Source organism: Phaenicophaeus curvirostris, chromosome 3 (genome assembly GCF_032191515.1).
Source record: "Phaenicophaeus curvirostris isolate KB17595 chromosome 3, BPBGC_Pcur_1.0, whole genome shotgun sequence".
In the NCBI taxonomy this organism is placed as follows: Eukaryota; Metazoa; Chordata; class Aves; order Cuculiformes; family Cuculidae; genus Phaenicophaeus; species Phaenicophaeus curvirostris.
In genome coordinates this window covers 89,287,275-89,309,486 of record NC_091394.1, presented here as the reverse complement: position 1 = coordinate 89,309,486, position 22,212 = coordinate 89,287,275, and the positions used below count along the sequence as shown (strand labels likewise).

The 22,212-nt window shown below is 37.1% G+C and overlaps 1 protein-coding gene across 4 annotated transcripts in view; it reads left to right on the top strand.

Annotated features, from left to right (window-relative positions):
* Nucleotides 1–21,634, top strand: part of ASAP1 (ArfGAP with SH3 domain, ankyrin repeat and PH domain 1) — a 155,709-nt gene extending 134,075 nt beyond the window's left edge. For 2 of the 4 annotated variants that reach the window (XM_069854659.1, XM_069854661.1), the window contains 7 exons: nucleotides 3,444–3,497; nucleotides 6,955–7,116; nucleotides 9,918–9,984; nucleotides 12,112–12,170; nucleotides 14,370–14,872; nucleotides 18,847–18,969; nucleotides 20,463–21,634. In XM_069854659.1, the coding sequence (XP_069710760.1) occupies nucleotides 3,444–3,497; nucleotides 6,955–7,116; nucleotides 9,918–9,984; nucleotides 12,112–12,170; nucleotides 14,370–14,872; nucleotides 18,847–18,969; nucleotides 20,463–20,537 (1,043 nt within the window). In that variant the 3' untranslated portion in view covers nucleotides 20,538–21,634. The remainder of the gene's footprint in view (nucleotides 1–3,443; nucleotides 3,498–6,954; nucleotides 7,117–9,917; nucleotides 9,985–12,111; nucleotides 12,171–14,369; nucleotides 14,873–18,846; nucleotides 18,970–20,462) is intronic. The other 2 variants (XM_069854660.1, XM_069854662.1) reach the window with 2 other exon arrangements.
* Nucleotides 21,635–22,212: the final 578 nt, after the last annotated feature.

Genomic DNA, 22,212 nt, shown 5'->3' with positions numbered 1-22,212 from the left:
GATTTTGCCTGGGGTATGCATTTTCACGATCTGAGTTTCTTTATGTAATTTTTATTGTTGGTGTGGTTTAGCCCCAGCTGGCAGCTCAGCCACTCACTCACTCCCTGCTGCTGGGATGGGGGAGAGAATTGGAAGGGTAAAAGTCAGAAAATTTGTGTATTGAAAGGAGGACAGTTTAATAGGTAAAGCAAGAGCCAGGTGCACAAGCAACGCAAACTAAAGAATTCAATCACTAATTTTGCAAGTCTGTGTTCAGCCATCTCCAGGAAAGCAGGGTTCTGTCATGCCTAGCAGTTACCTGGGAAGACAAATGCCAAAATGATGTCCCCTCCTTCCTTCTTCCCCCAGCTTTATATGCTGAGCACGATGCGATATTGAGGTCAGCTGTTCCAGCTGCGTTCCCTCTCAATTCCTTGTGCATCCCAAGCCTGCTCGCTGTTGGGAGGGGTGTGAGAAGCGGAAAACACCTTGACTTTGTGTATGCACTGCACAACAGTAACTAAAGCATCCACACTGTTATCAACACTGTTTTCAGCACAAATCACAAGCCTACCCCCATGCTACCTGCTATGAGGAAAATTGACTTTTATTCCAGCCAGAACCAGCACAACTGGGGACTCCTTTGTATCTTTGTGACTTTACTATGCTGGCATTACAGGTTTCCAGTTTTTCTCTTCTCTCCCTCATGTTTTTTACGTGCTGTGTCTAACAGTCTGCTACCGATTGTCCATTGTTACACATAGTACACTGGCTTAGATGTTCCTTCAGTCTGACCTAGGATAACTTTTTTGACATAAAGTTGCAAGACTTGGAAACAAATCATGAATTCCATTTCTGTAAGATGCTTAAGGAGCTTGTGTCATGTATCTGTCCGTACACTGCTTAGTGTAGTGCCATCTTTCAGTGGATCACAGTGAATGTTATTTCTTTGTCATTATGAAGTGTAGATCTCATCTCCAGAAAGGGGAATATTTATGTCCATATTCCATTTTAAGTATGTGTTCAAGTTTCAGAAATGTTAGACGCTTTACTTGGTGTTCCTGGAAACTGTTTCCTAGATGAATGAATCAACACAACTGCAGAGCTACTTGGAAGGAAATGACTTGTTGAATTCTCTTGTGTTTTCATGTGAAGTATTAAACAAAATAAATTCTTATTTATATTGCAACAAAATAATATTATACTATCAGTAAAACAGAGAACCAATGCCTCCCAGTGGTAATAGTTACATTAACTGCTTCTTCAGGGTGGAAAATGCCAGATTCACATTGCAATTTTGAGAGAGAAGTTGAATGGAATTACTGTTAGATTGAAGTTACTAGATTTCTTTGCTTCAAGCATGCCAAAATCTTACAGTATGTGAGTCATACTTATTTCTGTTCAATAAAATGTAAATAATTTAATCAGTTTCAGAAGTATCCCTTAAGTACAGGTCAGTACTGTCTGTGCTACAGAACTAGGAAAGACAGGGGAACAAATTGGCAAACACACAGAGTATTCGTTGGTCTGGGAAAGTCGCTCTAGAAGTGTCATTGCAGATGCACTTACTTACGCTTTATTATACAGTGTGCTAGTCCTTGTTGTCTTCCTCAGCTCTTGCTCCCAAGCAGAATGTTTGAAAGAAAAAGTAGTCTCTTCACTTTCATAAGACACTGGTGACGCATCTTAATTTTGAAACAGTCTGAGGTAATTTTGCCTCTGCAGGGGGAAAAAAGAGCCCTTTAGAATTTATATGATCTTTTGATATGGTCTATTACTACTAATCACCCAGTGTAAAAGTTTAACATGTAAGCGTGCTTATCAACTGTATTTTTGTTAGAAAATTTTGTTTTAATACCTACCTTCTTGATTTAAGATTCTATGAAAACCTAGTATTATATTTTGCTCTAAGTTCCTAAAATAGCAAAAGTAAGAAGAGCATTGAATCTATAATTAAGTTTAAGTTTACCTTCTGTCCCCAAATGTGATCTGTTCTTTATCCCTTCTGTGCTGTGAGGCCACAGCAGATACCACGGGACCCTGCTAGAGTATGGAGACTGTCTATAGGGAGTGGATAGCTGGTAGGATCTGTGTTTCAGAAGGAGGCAGAGGACCATAAAGTTTCATTGTTTTCATCCTTTTGGGCATGCGGATAAAACTGTTTTCCAAAACATGCTGTATATTTAAACAAAACACCTCCCTTCAGCCCTCTGTAAGCTGGTTTCATTCACCAGTGAAGTTCCTTAGTAGCAAGGTTCCGTGGACTTTGCTGAGATGCCGCAGCAAACTGCAAGACATCAAATCTGAGCTTTGTGTTGGGGAGAGAAGGTAAGTTTAAATCAAGTAACCTAATGCACACACCCATTGCCCATGGTTTGCAATGGATGTGGTGTCTAACAATTAGTTTGATTCATCATTAAAATTGTGTAGGTATAGTTGTTGTGTGTATGGGGATCTTTAAGTTTCTCCATACGTCATTACAATATAAGTCCAGGTTTTTTTCCAAGTTGGTACCTTTTCAATATATTATTAAAATTGTGGCAGCATTAGCATACCAGCTGATTGGGGATGCATCTTGACTTTCTCTACTCTGCTACAGATTTAGTTGATCCTAACAGAATGAAATGTACAGAATGAGTCCATTAGTTGCCTAAGTCTTTTCTAGTAGTTTATGTAAGCTCATCCAGGTTCAGTTTACCAATATTGACAGTCAAGTCTTTATTCTGTAACATCTGAAAATTATCTTTTTCATTAGTTCTTTCCAGCTGACACTTGCATTATGGCTCCAGACATCTAGCAGGTCTGCCTTTATTTTACAAAAAGATTTTTAAAAGAATTAATAAAATCAACATTTAAATAGTTGAATCACTCAGCGCAGCAGCTAAATAAACGTTTGCACAACCTTGATTGCAAATCCACGTTGAGGGCAATGTTGCCAACTCTTTTTGTAGAAGTGTTAGGCAATCTAAGCTAGAGTTTCTTAATTTTAGCAGAAAGCTAATTGATTTTTAATAGTTCTGCCTATTTCTCTCATATGAGATGATCTGGGAAGTTAGGAATCAATTTTCACAGCTGTAATATTAGGTACATAAACCCAGAAGGCACTTCCTTTGTGGTTCCAGTCCACTGCTGCTGCAGATATCATGTCGTATCTGCTTTTTCACTTGATCAGACTCAAATTCTAAACAAATTAGGTAATTTGCATTTACTAGCAACTTCTAGAAGTTGTCTGACTGCATTGCTTGTGGGATTAGAAATTTTCTGAAGTCCACTAATGTGCAAATGTGACTTTAATTATGGTCTTATTTTCAGTACTGGAGAGAGATGATCTGAAATAAGACAAACTGAAGAAGGCTTCTACCAGTATCTTTGCAAAAATGTCACTCGTGAGAACATTAAAAATATGCATAACAGCACTTGTTAATGAAAATACTGTTTTAATATAAACTTACTTTCCTTTGCAGTACCCATTCTGCCGTTAACTGGAATACTGGTTCTTCCATATCTCTCATTAAGTGGTAAAAAATAAATACAAAATGTGAGGTTTTCACACTCTAAACCCACCATTTCTTGAGTGGATGGTAACAGCTTTGCATGGTTTCACAAGTACACAAATTAATACATACTATACTAACCACACAAAAGCTGAAGAGCAATGCACTATTAATTGCAGATCTTTTCCAGTTGTTTACCTTAGTACAATAAATCTGAGATTTGGTCTATTTGCTCATGGAAGCATGATTCCTATGATAAAAAAAAGTGGTAAAATATGACAACCACTTTACTGAAAGCAACTGCTCCCCAGCTAACTGGAGAAAAGAAGCAATATTTAAAAAATTCTAGGTCAAATTTATTTATTTTTTTTTACTTTTCTGAGCAAAATAAATTACATGAAACATTAACTTCTTAACTATGTGATAAATCATCATTAAGATGACTGTGGAAAAGAAATAATTGGCTTACTTGCTGCCTTGTTAGAATCACAAAATATCTTTTATCTAGAAAAATAACTGCTGTAATTATTACTTAGAAATGCTTGGCTAGTCTTGCCTAGTTAAAAATGCCATGTAAGAATTCTTTTGAGATTTTGTGTGTATATATCTATATGTAATATGAAGTATTTTATAATAATAATAATAATAATAAGTATTTTGTACATCATCAGAGGTTTGTATTGTTCCACCAGTTGTTTCCATAAACTGATGTAGGTTTCAGAATGTTTCCCTTCTTTGCTTTATTCAAAGCATTATGTGACTTTATGCCTCTTTCTGAAAAGATGTTTTGAAGTTTTCCTTTATTTTCTATTTATTTTAAAGTAATTTTGTGTTTCAGCCATCTAATCGTTAGCATATGACTTCTAAATTTGTATTTATTCCTCCCATTAAATTAATATAGCAGCAAATGCTACGAGTTGGAAAAGATGCACTGTTTTTAATACCTTAACACGTTTTCCCTCTAACTGCTTTATGCCATTGTGAAATTTAGAAAGCTATAAAGCAGTGAGGTTTTTTGACTCTCTTCTGTGATTTCTGGAAATGGACTAGTGTGAAATATAAAATATTTCCATATAACCACATTTAAAGACTTCTTAATCCTACTGAACTTTATTCTTTTAGAGAAGGAGTCTTCATTTTATTAGCACTAAAAAGTATGAATTTTATGTAATGTCTGAAGTTATATTTTTGCAATCGGCGCATAGTACTATTGCAATGCATTTCCTCCAGTTTTTTTCCTTTCAGCCCAGTTCGAATTATTTGGTGTGGGTGGCGGGGCTGGAGATGATGTTTGCATTGGGTGGGAAGGCTGGAGCAGTACAACAGCAGGACAGCAGGTGGTGGTAGCAGAGAAGCCCTGCGCTGTGGCTGTTTCCACTTGCAGGCATTTTGGAAGTGGCGAACTCCTGGAGATGTCAGGAGAAAAGAAAAATGCTATACTGACATATAGTGTATGTTTGCTACATGCTTTAAAAATAATATTACTGTTAACACTGGATATGGAATTTTCCTTTCCCCCTCACCACTCCTAGATATGCTATGAGTTACTTACAGTTTATAGAACAACCTTTGTGTATTTATTTAAGCAAACTAAAGAATTTATAACTTGCAGACCTAATAATTTGCAGTCTAAGAGATTGTCAGTCAAAACCTAGCAAGAGAAGTCTTTTATTTTTGCTGACTTTGATGCATAGCTTAAATTAGCTTGCTCTCTTAAGCTTGAGGAAGAAATTAAAATGAGCAAGGATACAAAACAGAGAACAATTTTATTAATCTGCACTAATATTTGACTGCTTTTCAATTAATAGTTTTGTGAACTTGTAGGTGAATGGAGAGGAACAATCACAAAATGCATAATTTTATTTACGAGAGTAAGCAATTAATGGAAAGCCAGGCGTGAAATACCTGTTGGGATTGTGGTTGATAGACCCTCCTGAGCAGTGAAATACCTTCCAGGCTTGAACTGGGAAGAGAATGTATTGAGTCATTAACTTCTTATGGACAGTTTTATTAATCTTTTCTTTGGGGTTAAGGAGGAAGAGGTCACCCGCTGAAAATACCGGCAAAAGTACACTTGTTTATAGGATAATCAAAGTTAATTTTTTCAATATTTAATATTTTGCCTAAAGAATTATAGCAAAGATTTTTCTTCACTCATTTTAATATTTTTATGATATATAGTGATTTAGGAAGGAAGACAGATTTGGGTAATGTTCAGTCTACCTGTGGGTACTGGTGATGAATATTTTAACAAGGCAGCTAGAGTTCTGTGTTCAAGTTATGGTAAAAAAAGAAGATTTTATTGCAAATACTGTTTAAGGAAGTTAGGGTTTAAAAATGAGGCAAGTAGGTTCTATAGTGCTACAAAACATGTGACACTAGATTTGAAATTTCAAGTATTATTAAACTTTGCTTTTAAAACTGCTGATTTTCTGCATTTATCAAGTCTTTGATGGCAAAGCTCTCTTAAATACAAAATCCAAACCCCAACAACAAACCCCTTGAAGCAATTCTGTCCTAATGTAGAACTAATTTAGATAAGTGTCACAAGTAATTTCTTTTGGTGGTACTGGCAGCTGACTTGAGCAGTTGTCCCCTCACTGCATGTCTGCGCCCGTCACCGCCTGCTTCCTTAAGCTTCTTATTAAAGATATTTTTGAAGGTGAATGGTGAGGTTGATTAGGGAAAACTCTTGTCTTCTCTGTGGGCTATTTTGTCTTTTAATCTGTATCTGTTCCCATATCCTGTAAAACATGCATGTTGTTGAGTAATGCTTGTGCCAACATTGATACGGGGAAATAAAGGGTTTAAGGGTAGGAGTGACTGTGGGAGCTCTAATAAGCAATGGCACCATTAAATTTCTAATCTCAGCCTCAGAAAAAGCTTTTCTGATACTCATTTTATACTCACTGCATACAACAATCTGCATTGCTCTAAAAATGCATATTCTGAAGCGCTTAAGCCACAGGGCGGGGAAAAAGAAAGGAAAATAACTACAGAAAAGCTTACTATCCTGTTTTCAAAATACCTCCCACAAGTGTATTAACAAAATTTGTATGGGATGCTCTGGAAGGGGAAAAAAAAATCCCTAAATAATAGAACACCTAGAAAGCTATTTCATTCTGGCATAAATTAATAATAATTTTAATCCCACATGCTAAATATTACTTAAAGTTTAAGATTTCATGACTTTGTTTTTTGTTAAACAATGCCTAAAATTAAAAATCCTGGAGTGATTAATCCTGTATTTTTTAAACATAAGTACATGTGTCGTTCTATTGTCAAATTACTTCTATTCCCACAGCTAAGATGGTTACCAATGGGGTGAACGTGTCATTTGATCTAAATGGTGTTTTGGCATGGCTTGTCTTTTTATTTTAGTCTTTTGCTGCACTCACTGTGGGTCTGACTGTGACTTTTTCGGTGCTGCTTTGACGTTTATGCACATGTATTTGTAAGAAGATTGTTTGTTATTTTGCAGGCCCACCTTCAACCCTCCCTCTAAGCACTCAAACCTCTAGTGGCAGCTCCACTCTTTCCAAGAAGAGACCACCTCCCCCACCCCCAGGACACAAAAGAACCCTCTCTGACCCACCAAGCCCACTACCTCATGGACCCCAGAATAAGGGCCCAATTCCTTGGGGTGAGTTTTGAAACGCAAAACAAAAGGGCAGGGGAAATCCTTTATGATGGATGATATATGATATTTGGGTTTTCTTTACCTGGTGCTTGCTTTCCAATGACTGCAGCTTGATGCAACGTCAGCTCAGATAAATCAGCAGGTCTGTCTTCTGTTGTGCTAGCTTCCAGGCTTCTGTATCTAAGTCTCACTTGACAAAACTGAAAATATTCCATGGTTCCCTGGGGCCCAGTTCAGTCTCCGCTGCTCCCCCCGCCTCTACCGTGGCTGCCCTCATCTGCTGCATCCACTCTCATCTGCTTCCTCTGCCCTGCTCCTCTTCTGACCAGCTCATTAGTCTGGGTGGACCTTAATATGAGACAGGTAGACCTCAATGAACACATGCAGTCCTCCTGATTGCCATAAGAGCCTGTTTCCGTGGACTCTAGGCCAAATGCCTCCCATGAAGTGTTCACAGTGGTGGGGATGTGTTGTCTGAATATGTTTTTGGATTGTGTGATGTTGTCTGTACATATGCAAAGACTGATAGGTTTACAGCTTCCTGCCTGGAGAAGGATTACAGCAGCAGCACTTTTTTTTTTTAACAGGTTCCCTTTCTGACAGAAGCTTTTTAGAAACTATTTTCCAGACTACTCAAATTCTTCCTCTTTTCAATAAACATTGCTCTGAGCCGTCAACTTCTCCCGGTAGCTATAAATCTCAGGCCCATGTAATTTTCTATAATTTTACTCTTGGTGGCAAGATTTCCATACATCTGTAAACTTTTGAGCTGGAATCCAATGCTCACATAGGGGAGTTGTCCATATATTGCTTATATCTTAGGACTGTCCTCTCTCTGTTCTAATAGAAACACAAAATTACTGCCCTAAAACAAACCTGTAAGCCTAAAAGCACCATTTTTTTCAGCAAATGGGGCTAAATGTGGTAAATAATGAAGTACTTATGTAGAATATGCGATTTAATCTAGGATTTAATATGAGAAGGCATACAGAGTGTAATGAAAAGCAAAGTATTTATCTCAAGGAATACAAATAATGACAATCTTTTCAGCTCTCTGCTTTTCAGATGGCTGGGATATGGAAAAAAATGTTTTCCATGTTCTGGAATCTTAACAGCCCTTCACTATTTCAGAGGGAGTAAAGACATTTTGAATTAAATATTTGGGGGTTTTTTTAAATTTTAAGTCCAAACCACTATCTGAAATACCATATACTAGAATAATATATAATATAACAGTATTAGATTGAAAAGTATAGTTGGAACAGATGTTAAATTACCGCCAACATTTCTTTAAAAATATTAGACATAAGATTAAGTAAAAGGAAAATCTGGAAAGGTGCAGGTGTGGAGCTGAAGATGAAGAATCTTACAGCTGTAGAATACCTTGGCAAAATAGGGCCTGAGGAGAACATTGCTTTTTCTCTTTTCTACTCTACAGTGCAGGCTAAACTACAGTGGATCGAAGCAGGGACTCTCCTCTTTCTCTTTGCTGAGATCTGTACAAAAATTTATTTCAAAGTGCTTTTGAATTTTAAATAAGTATTAAGTTTTGTGTTCATAAAAGAGGGAGTTTCTTGTAGCCTTTGTTGTTTTGGTTTAAGACTATTGTCAGATGTTCACTGCTTCCCTTTTCAGAAGTTTTTTTGTTTTCTGTATTGTTATATTTCTTGTTGGGTTGAATTGCAGCATTTGTTTTCTAATTGTGCATCAGCAAAGCAAGTTACTAATCAAAGATGTTCTAGAAGTGTCATTAGGTTTTGGATTTCCATAACAACCATGAGATATTTTACCTTGCTTTATCCATAGGATCTACACGTGAAAGGTTTGCTGTTTCTTAGTTTTTTCTTCTTTTTTTTTTTCGCTTTTAAATATAAATATATTTTTAAGATGGGTTCAGCATGAACCTTTCCTGCTGCTTCATTCAGACTTCAGTGCACTTAGAATGGTATCTAGGCAGAAATGCCATTCTTTGCCTGGAAAGTATTTTATGTTGTTGGATCATTAAATGTCACTTTACATCTTCTTCAGTGACGAAATATACTAGTAGTTGTTGAAGTTGGGTTGAAGATTGTTTAGACACATTGTAGTAGAAGCAGGAAGGGGGGCATGATAAAGGCACTAAAACAAAGAATTTTGTACAATTTTGCCTTGGGAATGATGATGGTTAATGAGAGAGATGCCTTCTGGTGAAGGACTTCAGAAGCTCTTGGGTTTGGATTTTGCTGCCTTATAACAGAAATGAGTATACTCAGATCTTTTCTTTACCAGTGGTTAATGTTGAGATTATGGTAACATACTGACTTGGTCATTAAATCAGCAAAGGCTAGTCGATGTTGGATAAAAAAACCAATCCTTGGAAATTTCATGTTTTGTGAATAAAATCAAATTCATGTTGGTTTTAAAAAGCTAAGCCTCGTGAGGCAAAAATGTAAGCATCTAAGATAAACGTGTTTGTTGCTGGTCTGCAGTATCTCCTTCGATTCAGACAAAATTGAAACACTTATTCAAAACAAAAGCCCTGTAGCAGTAACTCTGCAATGACATTCAGTCTTTCCTTGCCAGCTGATGCGAGCTGTTTTCAAATTTGCTATATGAAAGGTCAGGCTGGATTATTACGGTCTCTGCTGCTTTTTCAGTTACAGAATTATTAATAATTATCTTTAAAATCTTTAGGCGTGTTGTTTAGAGGCTACTTGGAAGAATGTGTACTTCAATTTAAATTGCACCCTTTGCTGATTATATTTCAGTTATCCTAATGATAACTGGTTGTGTTTTTTTTAAGAATTGTCTTCTTTTCACCACAGGTAATGATTTGGGCCCACCTTCAACTAAGGCTGCAAACAAGTTTGAGGGGATGTCTCAGCAATCAAGGTAAAATCTGTGTATATGAAGGGAAAGGTGAAAATTTACCTAAATGTTAAGAAATTTGTAAATTAGAAAAAAAATTGCCTTTCATATGAAGTGAAATCCTAGCTATGTTTTTTCATTAGTTTTCTGCAGGCCGTAGTACCATACAAATACTTTGGCTTCATTGAGCCTCCTACGCTTTGTTCATAGCTGTCCATACACAATTCATCCTTTAACAGGACAGACAGAACAATTTGTACAGAAATCTCACTACTGCTCCTACAGAACTGCAGTCTAGCGGGAGAGAATTTGCATTTTCATGTCTTCTGGCACGTCATTTTATATGCTCCAGTGTGAGGTCTCATGCCTGTAGCTGCAGAAGGGTCACTCTGGGTACAGGCTGGCTTTGAAGATAAGTCTATAAGAGAGAGATTTCATCTCAGTCTTCCAGCTTCACTGTTTTCCAGTCTGCTGAGCTTGTGTGCTGACACAGTCTGCAATAACACAAACTGCTTTTAGCTCATAGATAGGTCATCAGGTCAGTATGTTACAAGTGTCTTTTTCAATAGCTGAAGTAGTAAGGATAGCCACACTTCCACTTAGTGCTCGTTACTCTGTTACCTGTTTTGTGAGTACAAGGTCATAAGGTTCAAAGCGTGGTAATTCTAATAAACATGTGCTTTAGGCAACGTGACTGAGACCTTACGTGACCACAACTGTGTGTGATCAGGTCGTGACTGGAGATGGATGTATAACATCAAGCAAATCAGAGTAGAAGATGTGTAGGTGGAGTTCCTGGACGCTCCTCAGTCTGTGATCTTCCTTATCAGGACAGGCAGTGGAGGTGGTGTCAGTAGCACAGCTGACTGACTGTGTTTGCTGAATCCATCCAGGTGGCATGAGGTTTTCAGGGAGAAAGTGGTGGTGTTCTGCAGCACAAAAATCTCGTGCTATGCATGATACTTGTACAGTGCGTATAAGTGTGAAACTCGAGCGTGATGGCATTAGGTAAAGGCCTAGGTAATTCGTTATTGAATCAAGATTGAGCTTAGTTGTTCTTTCAGTTTTGTGTCATATCTTTTGACTATTTAAAAAAAGCTAAGAAATTAAGAAAAAATTGTTTCATCATACTCATTTTGAAACATTAGCTTCAGAGACAAATACCAAAATAAGGCTGTTGATGCAGAAGACTCTTTACTCTGTGGAATGTATTGTGGAACTTTCTCACTTGTTTTTCTTTGTACTTGATTTTTGGGAAATTATTTTGAGATTATACCGTGTTTTATGTGATTATTTATTGTTTGATTTTTATGCCTTAAATCAGTTGGCTTCTTTTCTTCCATGGTCCTTTTCTATAAAAGTGACTTGAGTATGCTTTTGCGGAAGAAATATGGTGGGGTCTTGTTGAAACTTGTAATATTATTTGCCCCCATGTGCCTTGTTTTTGAATTTGAGCCAGTCTGATGTTAATTCTGAAAATAATTATCTACAACAGGAAGCATAGATGGAAAGTTTTGGCAATATGCAGCTATCTCAGGTTTTTATGCTATAGATTTTTATGCTATAACTGTGCTATAATACTTGCAACTGTCCTGCTTGTGTAGTTGCTAACATAGCTGTTACACAGGTTAACAGTAAAGATGTTGTTTACCCGCAGTCATCAGTTTTTCCTTGGACTTTGTCTTCTGTGTGTAGACAGTATCATACTCATGCACAGATGACAAGGGATACACTCAGTCCTGGAAGACTTCAAACCACTGATGTAAAGGACAGATTGTTTTGAATGCTTCAGTGTGATTATTTTAAATACCAGATTTTCCTTAAAGTTCAGGATCTGCTCACTGAGCTGGGCTTTCAGCTTCACCTATTTTCAGAGCACATTTTTGCACATGCCATATTTCATAGAATAAATCTGCCCTGCAGCATCAAAGCTGGCGGGAGGCAGGGTGTGTATGTCTTTTTCTCTGAAAAAAAGAGTCCATTTTTAACAGTTTCAGTTTCAGGATTGATCCCCAGACAAGATGCTTATACAAAAGAAGCAAAATTAATAATTTTTTTTTTAATTTATGGATTTATAGAGGGGGAAAAACGGGAAGGAGAGCATTTTTCATAACAGTTGTAAGCACTAATAATTCACATCTGTTCATTTAGCACTGGGACTGCAAAGACTGCACTTGGGCCTAGAGTTCTTCCCAAACTACCTCAAAAAGGTAAGAGTTCTCTTAGTGGATATTCTCTTAATGATATCTTGGAAGTGTGTGTGACAGTACGTACTTCTTCTACATATATATATATCTTTTCAGCAAGAGTTTTATTTCTAAAATGCCACATACCATTAGGCTTCAGCAAAACTGAAAAGATTTTGGAATATCAGGAAGGTTTTTATTAAACTGAAAAAAATATGTTCTCCTATGGAACATGATAAAAAAAATTATAAACTAACTGAAGCTGGAAGAGAGCTTAGGAGATCAGCTGGTCCAATCCATCTTTCTTCCTAATAACCATTAGTCCAGTTCATTGAAGTAAGTTGTGTCCACTGCCGTGCTTTGGTGATCGGAGTTGTCCTTATTAGTACCTCAAAAAGAATCAGGTTGCTGGTGACAAACATGCTGAGGCTGTCAGTTCAGTGAACGCCTTATGGCTTTTGCTTTTTAGGAATGTTTTTTTTCTAGTCTTTTTAAATAGGTTTTATCTAGTTTTCAGAGTTCTTGTAGCACTTGACTGTGAAGTTGAAATGTAGTTGAGTTGTAGTAGTAGTAGTTGAGTTGTAGTAGTAGTAGTTGAGTTGTAGTAGTAGTAGTTGAGTTGTAGTAGTAGTAGTTGAGTTGTAGTAGTAGTAGTTGAGTTGTAGTAGTAGTAGTTGAGTTGTAGTAGTAGTTGAAATGAAGTTGAGTTGTAGCTCTGTCTGATACAGAATCCATCAAAAATGCATTGTATCTGTGTGAGTGGGTGATCACTGTAGAGCCTGAAGATCAGGAAGCGATGCCTGTCCAAACTTCTGAAGCCAGATGACTGAAGCTGAGAGTGCAAATCATTTTAACAGAAAATGCAAATGTGAAATTTCAACTTTATTAAATTACAGTTATTGTGACACGGTATCATCTTTAGAAAGAGACACAATGACACAATAGGGTACCACTGCAAAGGAAGTCAACACTTCCTTTATTTAAAATGATACAGGGGAAGATTTAAGATGGGCTCAATCAAAGCATTTTGATAAGGGCTACTATCAATTTTTACGTATCACTTGCTCAAACCTCAAACCAATGTGCATAATCAGCACTTGTACATTTGCTACTAGGTAAGTCTAAGAGACAAGCCATATACAAGTCTGAACACAGACATTTTAAAATGAGGCATCTGATAATTTCCATGAAATAAATGGTACAGCTGTTATGCAAAGTTTTCCTTTTTATTGGTATAAATAACCATAAATATAGCATGGAAAAGTTATTGCAGTAGGTGATGACTAAAGGGAGTGATGTTGCTTTCATAGAAAAAGTCAGGCCATCTTTTTGACTGGTATTAGATGATACTAAATCAATGCTGAATACATTAGGAAATTATTCTTTCTAGTCTAAATGTGTTGTTTTCATCATGCATCCTAACTGTTTTCACTCCTGTCCTCCTTTATCTGCTTTCATATTGAGTTGTTTGGTTTAGGGTTTTTCTGTCTTGTGCTGGTTTGGTTTTGTTTTTAAGGTAGATTTCAGTCAAGTTTTCTTAGGGAACCTGGCAGTAGAATCAATGCATGACACTGAGAAAAAACTATTTGAAAAACTATTTTTGGTTTCCTTCCGTAAAAACTGCGAAGCGTGCTACTTTTAAATCTTCACATTTTTACTTAATTGTAAAGAATCTATTTTTTAATTAGTTTTAGTTTGAATGGCTGTAGCACTGTTTATTCTGTACTCTGCATAGGCAGATACGCTCACTTGCTCCCATCTTTTAAGATTTTACAGGTACTAATCCTGAGACTCAACATTTTTTTTCTGTATGGAGTCCAACTGTATATAGGAATAATTGGCATTAAAGAGAATTTTCATTGCAGTCACATTAGTGAATTGATAGGTTGTTTTGTAAATGCTTCTTTTCTTACATTAAATATATTTTTTTGTTTAGGTCCAAAGAGCAATCACTTTATTTCACTTTAAATACTTAATCTATAAATTTGCACCTAGTAGCTGTTGGATTAAGCACTCTGGCCTCCAGCAGGAGCAACAAAATGAGTGGAAGGGGGTTATGTAAAGATGTATTACTTTGCGTTTGTTGTAGACTTGGAGGACATAAGGACAGTTATCAGTGCTCAGTGAACGTAGCTATTACACAATTACAGTTGTGATAACTACCTAAGTTCTTAATATTAAGATGAGATTGTGTAAAACCATTCTTATGTTCTTTTGTTTTAGTGGCACTAAGAAAAATAGAAACCAGTCATCATCTTTCAATAGATAAATCCCATCAACACGCTGAAATGTTTCAGAAGCCCTCACTGTCCATCGATATACCACAGAAACCACAGCCTGGAGACTTGCCCCCAAAGCCTCTGCCTCTGGAATTAACTCAGAAACCTCAAGTGGGAGATTTACCCCCAAAGCCTGGAGAACTACCCCCAAAGCCTCAGCTAGGAGACTTGCCACCAAAACCACAACTTGGAGACTTACCTCCGAAGCCACAAATGAAGGACCTTCCTCCAAAACCTCAGCTAGGAGAGCTGTTGGCTAAAACTCAAGGTGGAGAAGCATCACCAAAGCCGCATCCCTCTGAGGCGAATCAAAAATCTCACTCCTTAGATACTTCTCCAAACGTACAATCTAGAGACACCGTCCAAAGGCAACCATCTGAAGAGTCTAATGACATAACATACACCCTGCCAGAAACCCCTGTGCCGCTTCCCAGGAAAATAAATATGGTAGGTATTACTCCAGCTAGTGGAAAGTACCCTTGGAAGGCTTTGAAGATACTGTAGGACTATCTGTGCAAAAAAATACCACCCGTGAACTGCACATACAAAGCAACATAACATTGTGGGCTAGGACAGGCAATGAGGCGTTCTTTTTGTGCTCCCAAACAGCTTCAGCAAATGCTAGGAGTTTACAAGGCCTCTTGCATACTGAAACGAATATAAGTAACATAAAACTACAGCAAGGGGAACATGACGCTGTACTGAGATTTATTGGGGAACTTGAGCATTTTTATCTGTGTAAGTCAATTCTGAGTGAATCGGTGGTTTCCTCTGCTATCTTTGCTCACTGCTTACATGCCTTAGACCCTATCACCATGTTCCAATATCTAAAAGTTGTCGAGAGAGAAGAGAGAGACTCCCTTTTTTACAAGGAGTCACATAGAAAAGAGGAGGCGGGGTAATGGGTACAAGTTACTCTGAGGAGATTCCAATTGGACACAACAGAAAAATTTCACAATGAGTACCATCAGGCATTGGAATAGTCTCCCCAGGGAAGTGATGGATCTTCCAGCACTGGACACTTTTAAGATTTGGCTGGACAACATGCTGGGCCATCTTGTCTAGACTGTGATTTTGCCAAGACAGGTTGGACCAGATGGTCCTTGAAGCCCCCTCCAACCTGGTGTTTTACAATTCTGTAAAATGTTCCTGTCATGAGTATTTGATGTCAGTGTACTTTAGCAGTTAACAAAGATTTGGATATATTGCTGAAATGGCGAGATTACCATTGCTAGAGGGTGTGTAGTAGCAGAGCTGGAACTATAACTCAATTGCAAGTCTCCTTGTTCAACCCCCACATCATCTTGCTGTTCATCTTGCCAATCAGTGCAATTTCTATCCAACAGAGGATTTTTCATGCATATGTATATTGAAATACTTCTATGAAACTCCAGAGCTCTCTTAAGATTTTCATCATTAAGAATACATCAAAAAGGAGATGTTTTGCTTGTCAAATTGGCTATGCGAAGCACTTCTGTAAAAGGAAATATGACTTCCATTCCTACATTGAAAGTAGAGGGTGAGTTTCTCCCTTGTGCTTGTCTGAGGAAGAAGACTCACTCTGGAGCCATTGCTCAGCTTGGTTTCTGTCATGGACTTGGTTGTAAGCTCCTGTCTGAACTGAGAACGACAGAGTTATTGCTTGGGCTTCCTGAGTGTGCTCTGGAGATGAAATAAAATGGTGCAAGGGTGTGATCAAACTACTTTCTGCAACTACTATTTGTTTACTTATGTGATTTTAAATATAAGCAGGCAAATAGCTATTTGTCACTTTACTAAAGAAGGAAAGAAAACAGATAGTTGATGAGTGATTTGTTCAGGGTTATTTTTGAACTCTTATTTTTATTCAGAAAAATTCTGTGGAGAAATTCAGTGTTTTCCAAATTGGGCTATTTTCATATGTGCAGTAAATTATATAGTTCCCTTCTTTTGCAGTGATAATATTATGATAGTATCTGTGACAATTACTTTCCCATTTTCTACACGTCGTTGCATGCACACATGTATCTCTTGTTCATTGCAGTCTTTCTTGCTCAAGTAATCATGTGCAGGAATTCCTCTTAAATATATCTTGCCTCCCTTTTCATCCTCAGTCTGTATCCACAACACACAAAGTGGTGAAATGCCACATTGCACTGCAACAGTTGGACCCATGGCAGGAGACACTTATATTTGTGGGTGCTTTGCTCTCAGTTTTGACTATTTAGCCACTAAAGAGATGAGCACAAATTCTTTTTAAATTCTAAGTTCTAGAAAATCATTTGTTCAGAATTATTAGTTAAAAAATTCCAATGCTGTTAATATGTAAGGACTTGAAAGGATGTTTTTAGAGAAATGGAACTTGATCTGAGTGCTTCTAAATTCACACCGAGCACTTGCATGTTGTGTGCGCTTTCTGTACAGGAGACAAAATACTTGTTTTTAAACAGTAAGAAATGTTGAATGTATACAAGAAGATGGAAGGATTACTACTGACCACAGCAGCTAATTATTATTCAATCTTAAGCATAAAATTCTGTTCTTAATAAGATCTAATATTGGATACAAGGAGTTGGGGTGATGTGGGTGGTATTTGTTTTAGAGTAGCAAATTACACATCCTGGAATTGCTTCTATTTCTTTACACAGTGCTCCAAACTGTGTTCTGGAAAATACATACTTTCTTTGGATCCATCCTTTTTAAACCTTCCCAAGATTAAATACACCTCAGGCGTGAATTCTGCTTCTTACAGCTCTCCAAAGTGAAAGGAATAGAACAGTAAAATGTCATCTATGGTACCAGTCTGACAGAACCAGGAGCAATTACCATCATTTTTCATGTGTTTTTACAGTCTGAGTTGCATACGGTTCTCTAAGTTCAGAGGAATTTATCTCGCTTTAGTCTCTTCGGTGAATGAGACAATTGTTATCTGGCAGAAGTAGTTGCTTCCTTTCATCACTGAAGGATTGATTAGAAGTGCTTTTAGTTTGTAAAGGTTCTCTGGACCTGAAAGCTGGCACTGGCCCCAAATAGCCATTAATATTGAATTCTAGTCCCAAGAGATGGTTAAGATTTTTGTTCAAATTATATGGATTTATGTAAAAACAAAAAAAAGAGAGAAAGCATTCTTTCAAGTAACTTCCTGCTGCAGCAAACTCTTGCTGTAAAAGAATCAAAACCTTTCATCTCTTTTGAAACTCACTGCAGGTATTTCTGTTCATGTGTCTTCAGTAAGGGATTTTTTAGTCTAATGTTGTTAACTGCTTTGTGCCTTAGATCCCTCTATAATGGTTACTTTTCTGTACCTTAAGTTTAGTGTGAGCACTCTTTGCTGTGTGTCAGTTCTGCTGTTGATCTGCAGGGAGGTTTTTTTTTGCCAAAACATGGAGGTATATCATGTGGGTAGGCAACAGCAAAGAGCAGGCTCCCTAGGAAACTTCCTCTGTGAAGTTACTTCTGGCTCAAATTCCTCTAAACCTGCTGACTTTTCTTTCATAGCCCTTCTGCTTCTCGTGTCCTTGTGCTGCTCTTGTTTTTTTGCATTCTTATGATCTGACTCCTCCTGTTCAAAGAAGGAGCTGTAGTTTCTGAAGAAATGTGGGTATGAAAATACAGGAATATAAAGTAGCAGGAGTGTTTAGTTGTGAATATTGCATCTTTACTCCATTTGGAAATAATTTAAAGTATTTTCCATGCCATGAGAAACACATATTCAGGGAGGAGTCCACGGCTCAGGCTTTTTCATATGAATTAGCAGTATGCAGCCAAGTATGACCTAGAAAATACTTGGACTCAGAATGGTAGAGCTGTGAGAATCTCTGATGTGGATTATCATCACAAAGTAGGGCTGCCATCTGAAATTAACATTATTTTAGTAAGAAATTGCTAACATACCAGATAAAAAAAATCATTCAAAAATAATTTCTAGTCCTATAAGCAGATCTAAAGTCAAAAGATACTGTATTTTTGCACTAGATCCAAAACAAAAACTGTCAGGAATACTGGTGTTTCAATGCAGCATTTTCCCTGGCCTTTACCTTTCTTGTAAGATTCAAAGAAGCCTGGATTTCATTTTCTGTTTGTGGTGGGTTTTTTGATGAAGTACCCATTAAGGGAGAAAGAAACCGTTTGTGGACTGGAACAATGTACACTCATTATTTAAACTTCCTTTATTGGAGGAAGCACAGGTTGCTTAAGCCACCCACTGCATATAAGTATCTTCATAGTTCTGAACCCCAGGAAAAAGAAAACCTACATCTGTGAGGGTAATTCTTTTTTTTTTAATAACTTTGTTGAAGCAGAGTTTTTAGACTTCAGGGAAAGCAGTTTGGTAGTTTTCAACTTCTTGTAAAATAAAAGATAGCTAAAAGACAAAAATCATATGATACATATGCTTTTGCAGTTCCTCATGGCCTTCATCTAAAACTATATTCTGTTTTTAGGGCAAAAACAAAGCTAGGCGAGTGAAGACCATTTATGACTGCCAGGCAGATAATGATGATGAACTAACGTTTGCTGAAGGAGAAGTAATTATAGTAACCGGTGAAGAGGACCAAGAGTGGTGGGTATGTATGTTTTCCTTTTATAGTTCCACATAATTTCTCTGTAACTTTTGAAGGAAAGCCTTTTTTTTCCCCCAAATTTGGGGAATTTGTTGTTATTTTGGGTTTGTTTTGTTGGTTTTGGGGTGTTTTTTTTCTGAGCTGATACCCAGCCCTTAAACTCAGAGAAGACTTACCTTTTCTCTGTAGGGTCTGTCTTTTCCTAGGAGTCTGCTAGAACCATCCTGACTAGGTTTGGCTTTATTCCTGTCTTATAACAACACGTATTTACATAAATCACTCCTGTAATGACACTAGCCTTTAATTAAATGAAGAGGTGGTGATTTTTACTCCATTTAGCATGCTTACACTTTTCATGAAAGATGAGATCATTAATTATCATTTAAGCGTGGAAGATTTTCAACTGAAAAGATGGTACCCAAAGAGCAATGCCCAGCAAAAAGCTGCCGTATTTATGGCATCATCCAGTCCCTGATTATGGTTGTGTTAGTTGCTGAATCTGTTTCTTGAAGTGGCTTTATAAGATCCCTGCGTACATGCCTAGCGAGTTCCATGAAGTGCTCCAGTCTGAATGTTTCTGAGAAGGGAAACAAGGGCTGTTGAGTCATATGCTTCAAAAATTTGGCTGTACAAGAGGAAATGGCCAGCCCTGCATGTTTCCCCTGCCCATTTTGTTAGATTGTGGAAGAGGAAGGAGGTGGACTGTTATTCTGAAAGCACTGAGCAGCACTGTAACAAGATGAGAAGAGGGTTATGTGGTCAGTCAAGACTGCTACACCAACGCTCTCAGTTTAAGAGTTGATTACAACTATGCATTTTAAACATGTAAAGTTTGTATAGAAGGTGCCATTATTATTTAGTTTTTTAGAAGTTGCTTGCCTGTTTCTTTAGGAAATATTATTATGCAAAACATGTAAGAAGTTATACACGAAGGATCAGACAATACTGTGATTCGTTATAAACCCCAGTGTGCACGTAAATCGTTAGGAATCATACTAATTCAGTGAGAAGATAGCTGGGCCTGTATCCCTTTAAGTGAAGCATGCAGATTATTATAAGTAACTTCACAACTAAGGCAGACATTTCCCTCAAGTCAGATGTTTAATATCTATTCAGTTAATAAAGGTGAGTGAGTTTGAAAGACAAAGACGAACTTACAGCAGCAAGATATGAGAGAAAAGAAAATAAGACTTTCAGGCAGGTGAGATTCTTGAAATTCAGTGGTGGCCATAGCCCTTCTAGGTTTCCGTATTCAATTAGAGTTGGTTTGTTCTCTTTAGATTTAGTTCTCTTATTTATAATATGTTTGTATGGTTATTTTGTGCTGTTATGCAAATCTAAATGTTAACTAAGGTCATCTTTGAACTGTCCAAGAACTTACAAAGGCTCAGTAGGATCCTACAGTTCTGTTGCTTTTGAATGGAGTAAATGCAGTCTATGAACTCTGTGTACGCACATACACACATATATATGTATGTTTTTCTCCTGTATTGCAGATTGGCCACATCGAAGGACAGCCAGAGAGGAAAGGGGTCTTTCCAGTGTCCTTTGTGCACATTCTGTCAGACTAGTAAACATAAATCCTAAACTTGAGCATTGCACATTCTTCATGCAAGACGGGCTTTTTAGCAAAAGCGAACGCTGCTGCCTCCCTGTAATCCTGTGCACAATTGTATATATAGCTGCTGTTACAAATTAAGAATTCATTTAAGTTTCACCTCATGAGGTTGAATTATATGTATTGTAAATATACTGTGTTATTCTGCCTTTGCCAGTATTATGGTAGCCTTGGAACCTGGCACGCCTTATTGGGTTCTTTGAAGCCATCCTCGGCATCTAGCACTTACATCTCTGTGTCTATGCTGTTCAAAATACATATGAACTGCCAGCTTTCCAAACGTAGGTGGTCTCTGTCAACCATGTAACTGTACAGAAATGACTGTTCCTAATAACTCGGTATTCTCAATATACAATTAGCGAAAGTTAGAATGAGTGAATGGTTTTGGACAATTTACAAATCAGTCTGCAGTTTATAAAGTGTATGCAGTTTACAGCTATGAAACCCACTTCAGTATTTATTTAATATAGTGCTCAGTTAAGTGTAATTATGAAGACAAATATTCACTGACTTTACAGATAACAGTAATGTTTTATGGTGTGCATACAGCATTTCATGTTTATATTACGTGGACCTATGCCAAACTGTGATTGCAGTTCCCCCTGTGATATTACCTCACTATAAAAAGTTACAAATTTATTTCATTCAAAAACTTATTTTAATGAAAATTAGTCATATTGTTCTTTAGTAGATATATGTGAAATTTGCTGGTTTCTTTCACTGAATTCTTAGTAACCAAGGACTTCTAGAAAATGTTAACTGTTGACATTATGCATGCGTTTAGATGCTTACTTGAAACCTGCCTTTGTACAAAAGTAGTACTGTAGTCACATAGCTACATTTGAAGAAAAGAACTTTTAACTTAATTGCTATTCAGATTAATGTGAGCTTGCAACATTATTTGTTTATAGCTAAATTGGCTCTTTGAAAAATGATGGGGGGGTGGTGTTTCCTCTGTCTTCAACCTTGCTAAAAGTTAGTTACCTAAAATAAAATTTCTTAAGTGGTGATAAAAGGATAAACTTAAATTATTTTAAATTGCTCTACAAAGTGGAAGTTCAGATGCCCTCCAATGCATTTGATCAGGCTATTGATGACAGAGCTCAGATCATGAGTGTCAAGCTGGTTTCGGTAGAGTTCACTAAACTGTCACTGTAATTGTCTTGATTCAAAGCACCAAGTAACAAGACACATGACTATAAAGCTAATTTCTAAGAAAATCTTTGTAAGGCTGCATTTGACCTGAGGTTTCTTGAAAGTTGGTATAAAGTTGCATTGCCAGAAAACACTTCAGTGTATTACTGAAAACTTTCATTTCCTATGTCACTTTCAACATCTTTTTTTACCTTTGAAACATAATGCAGTTGTGTTTTTCCCATAGTCGGTCTGTAGCAGGTTCCATGACTTTCATATGTAGTTTTGTATTACTTGCTTTAAATGTTATTTTGGCTTCAGTACCCCATACTGCTATTTCAAAGCAGATTGTCTTGGCTGCATGGAAGGATTTTTATTTCATAAAAACACATCTCAGATTTTCTGAGGGCTTTCATTTTCAATTCAGTTTTACGAGACTGTAGTCAGTGAATATTTAATTCTGTTTGTGGTTAATATAGAAACAGATATCAGTC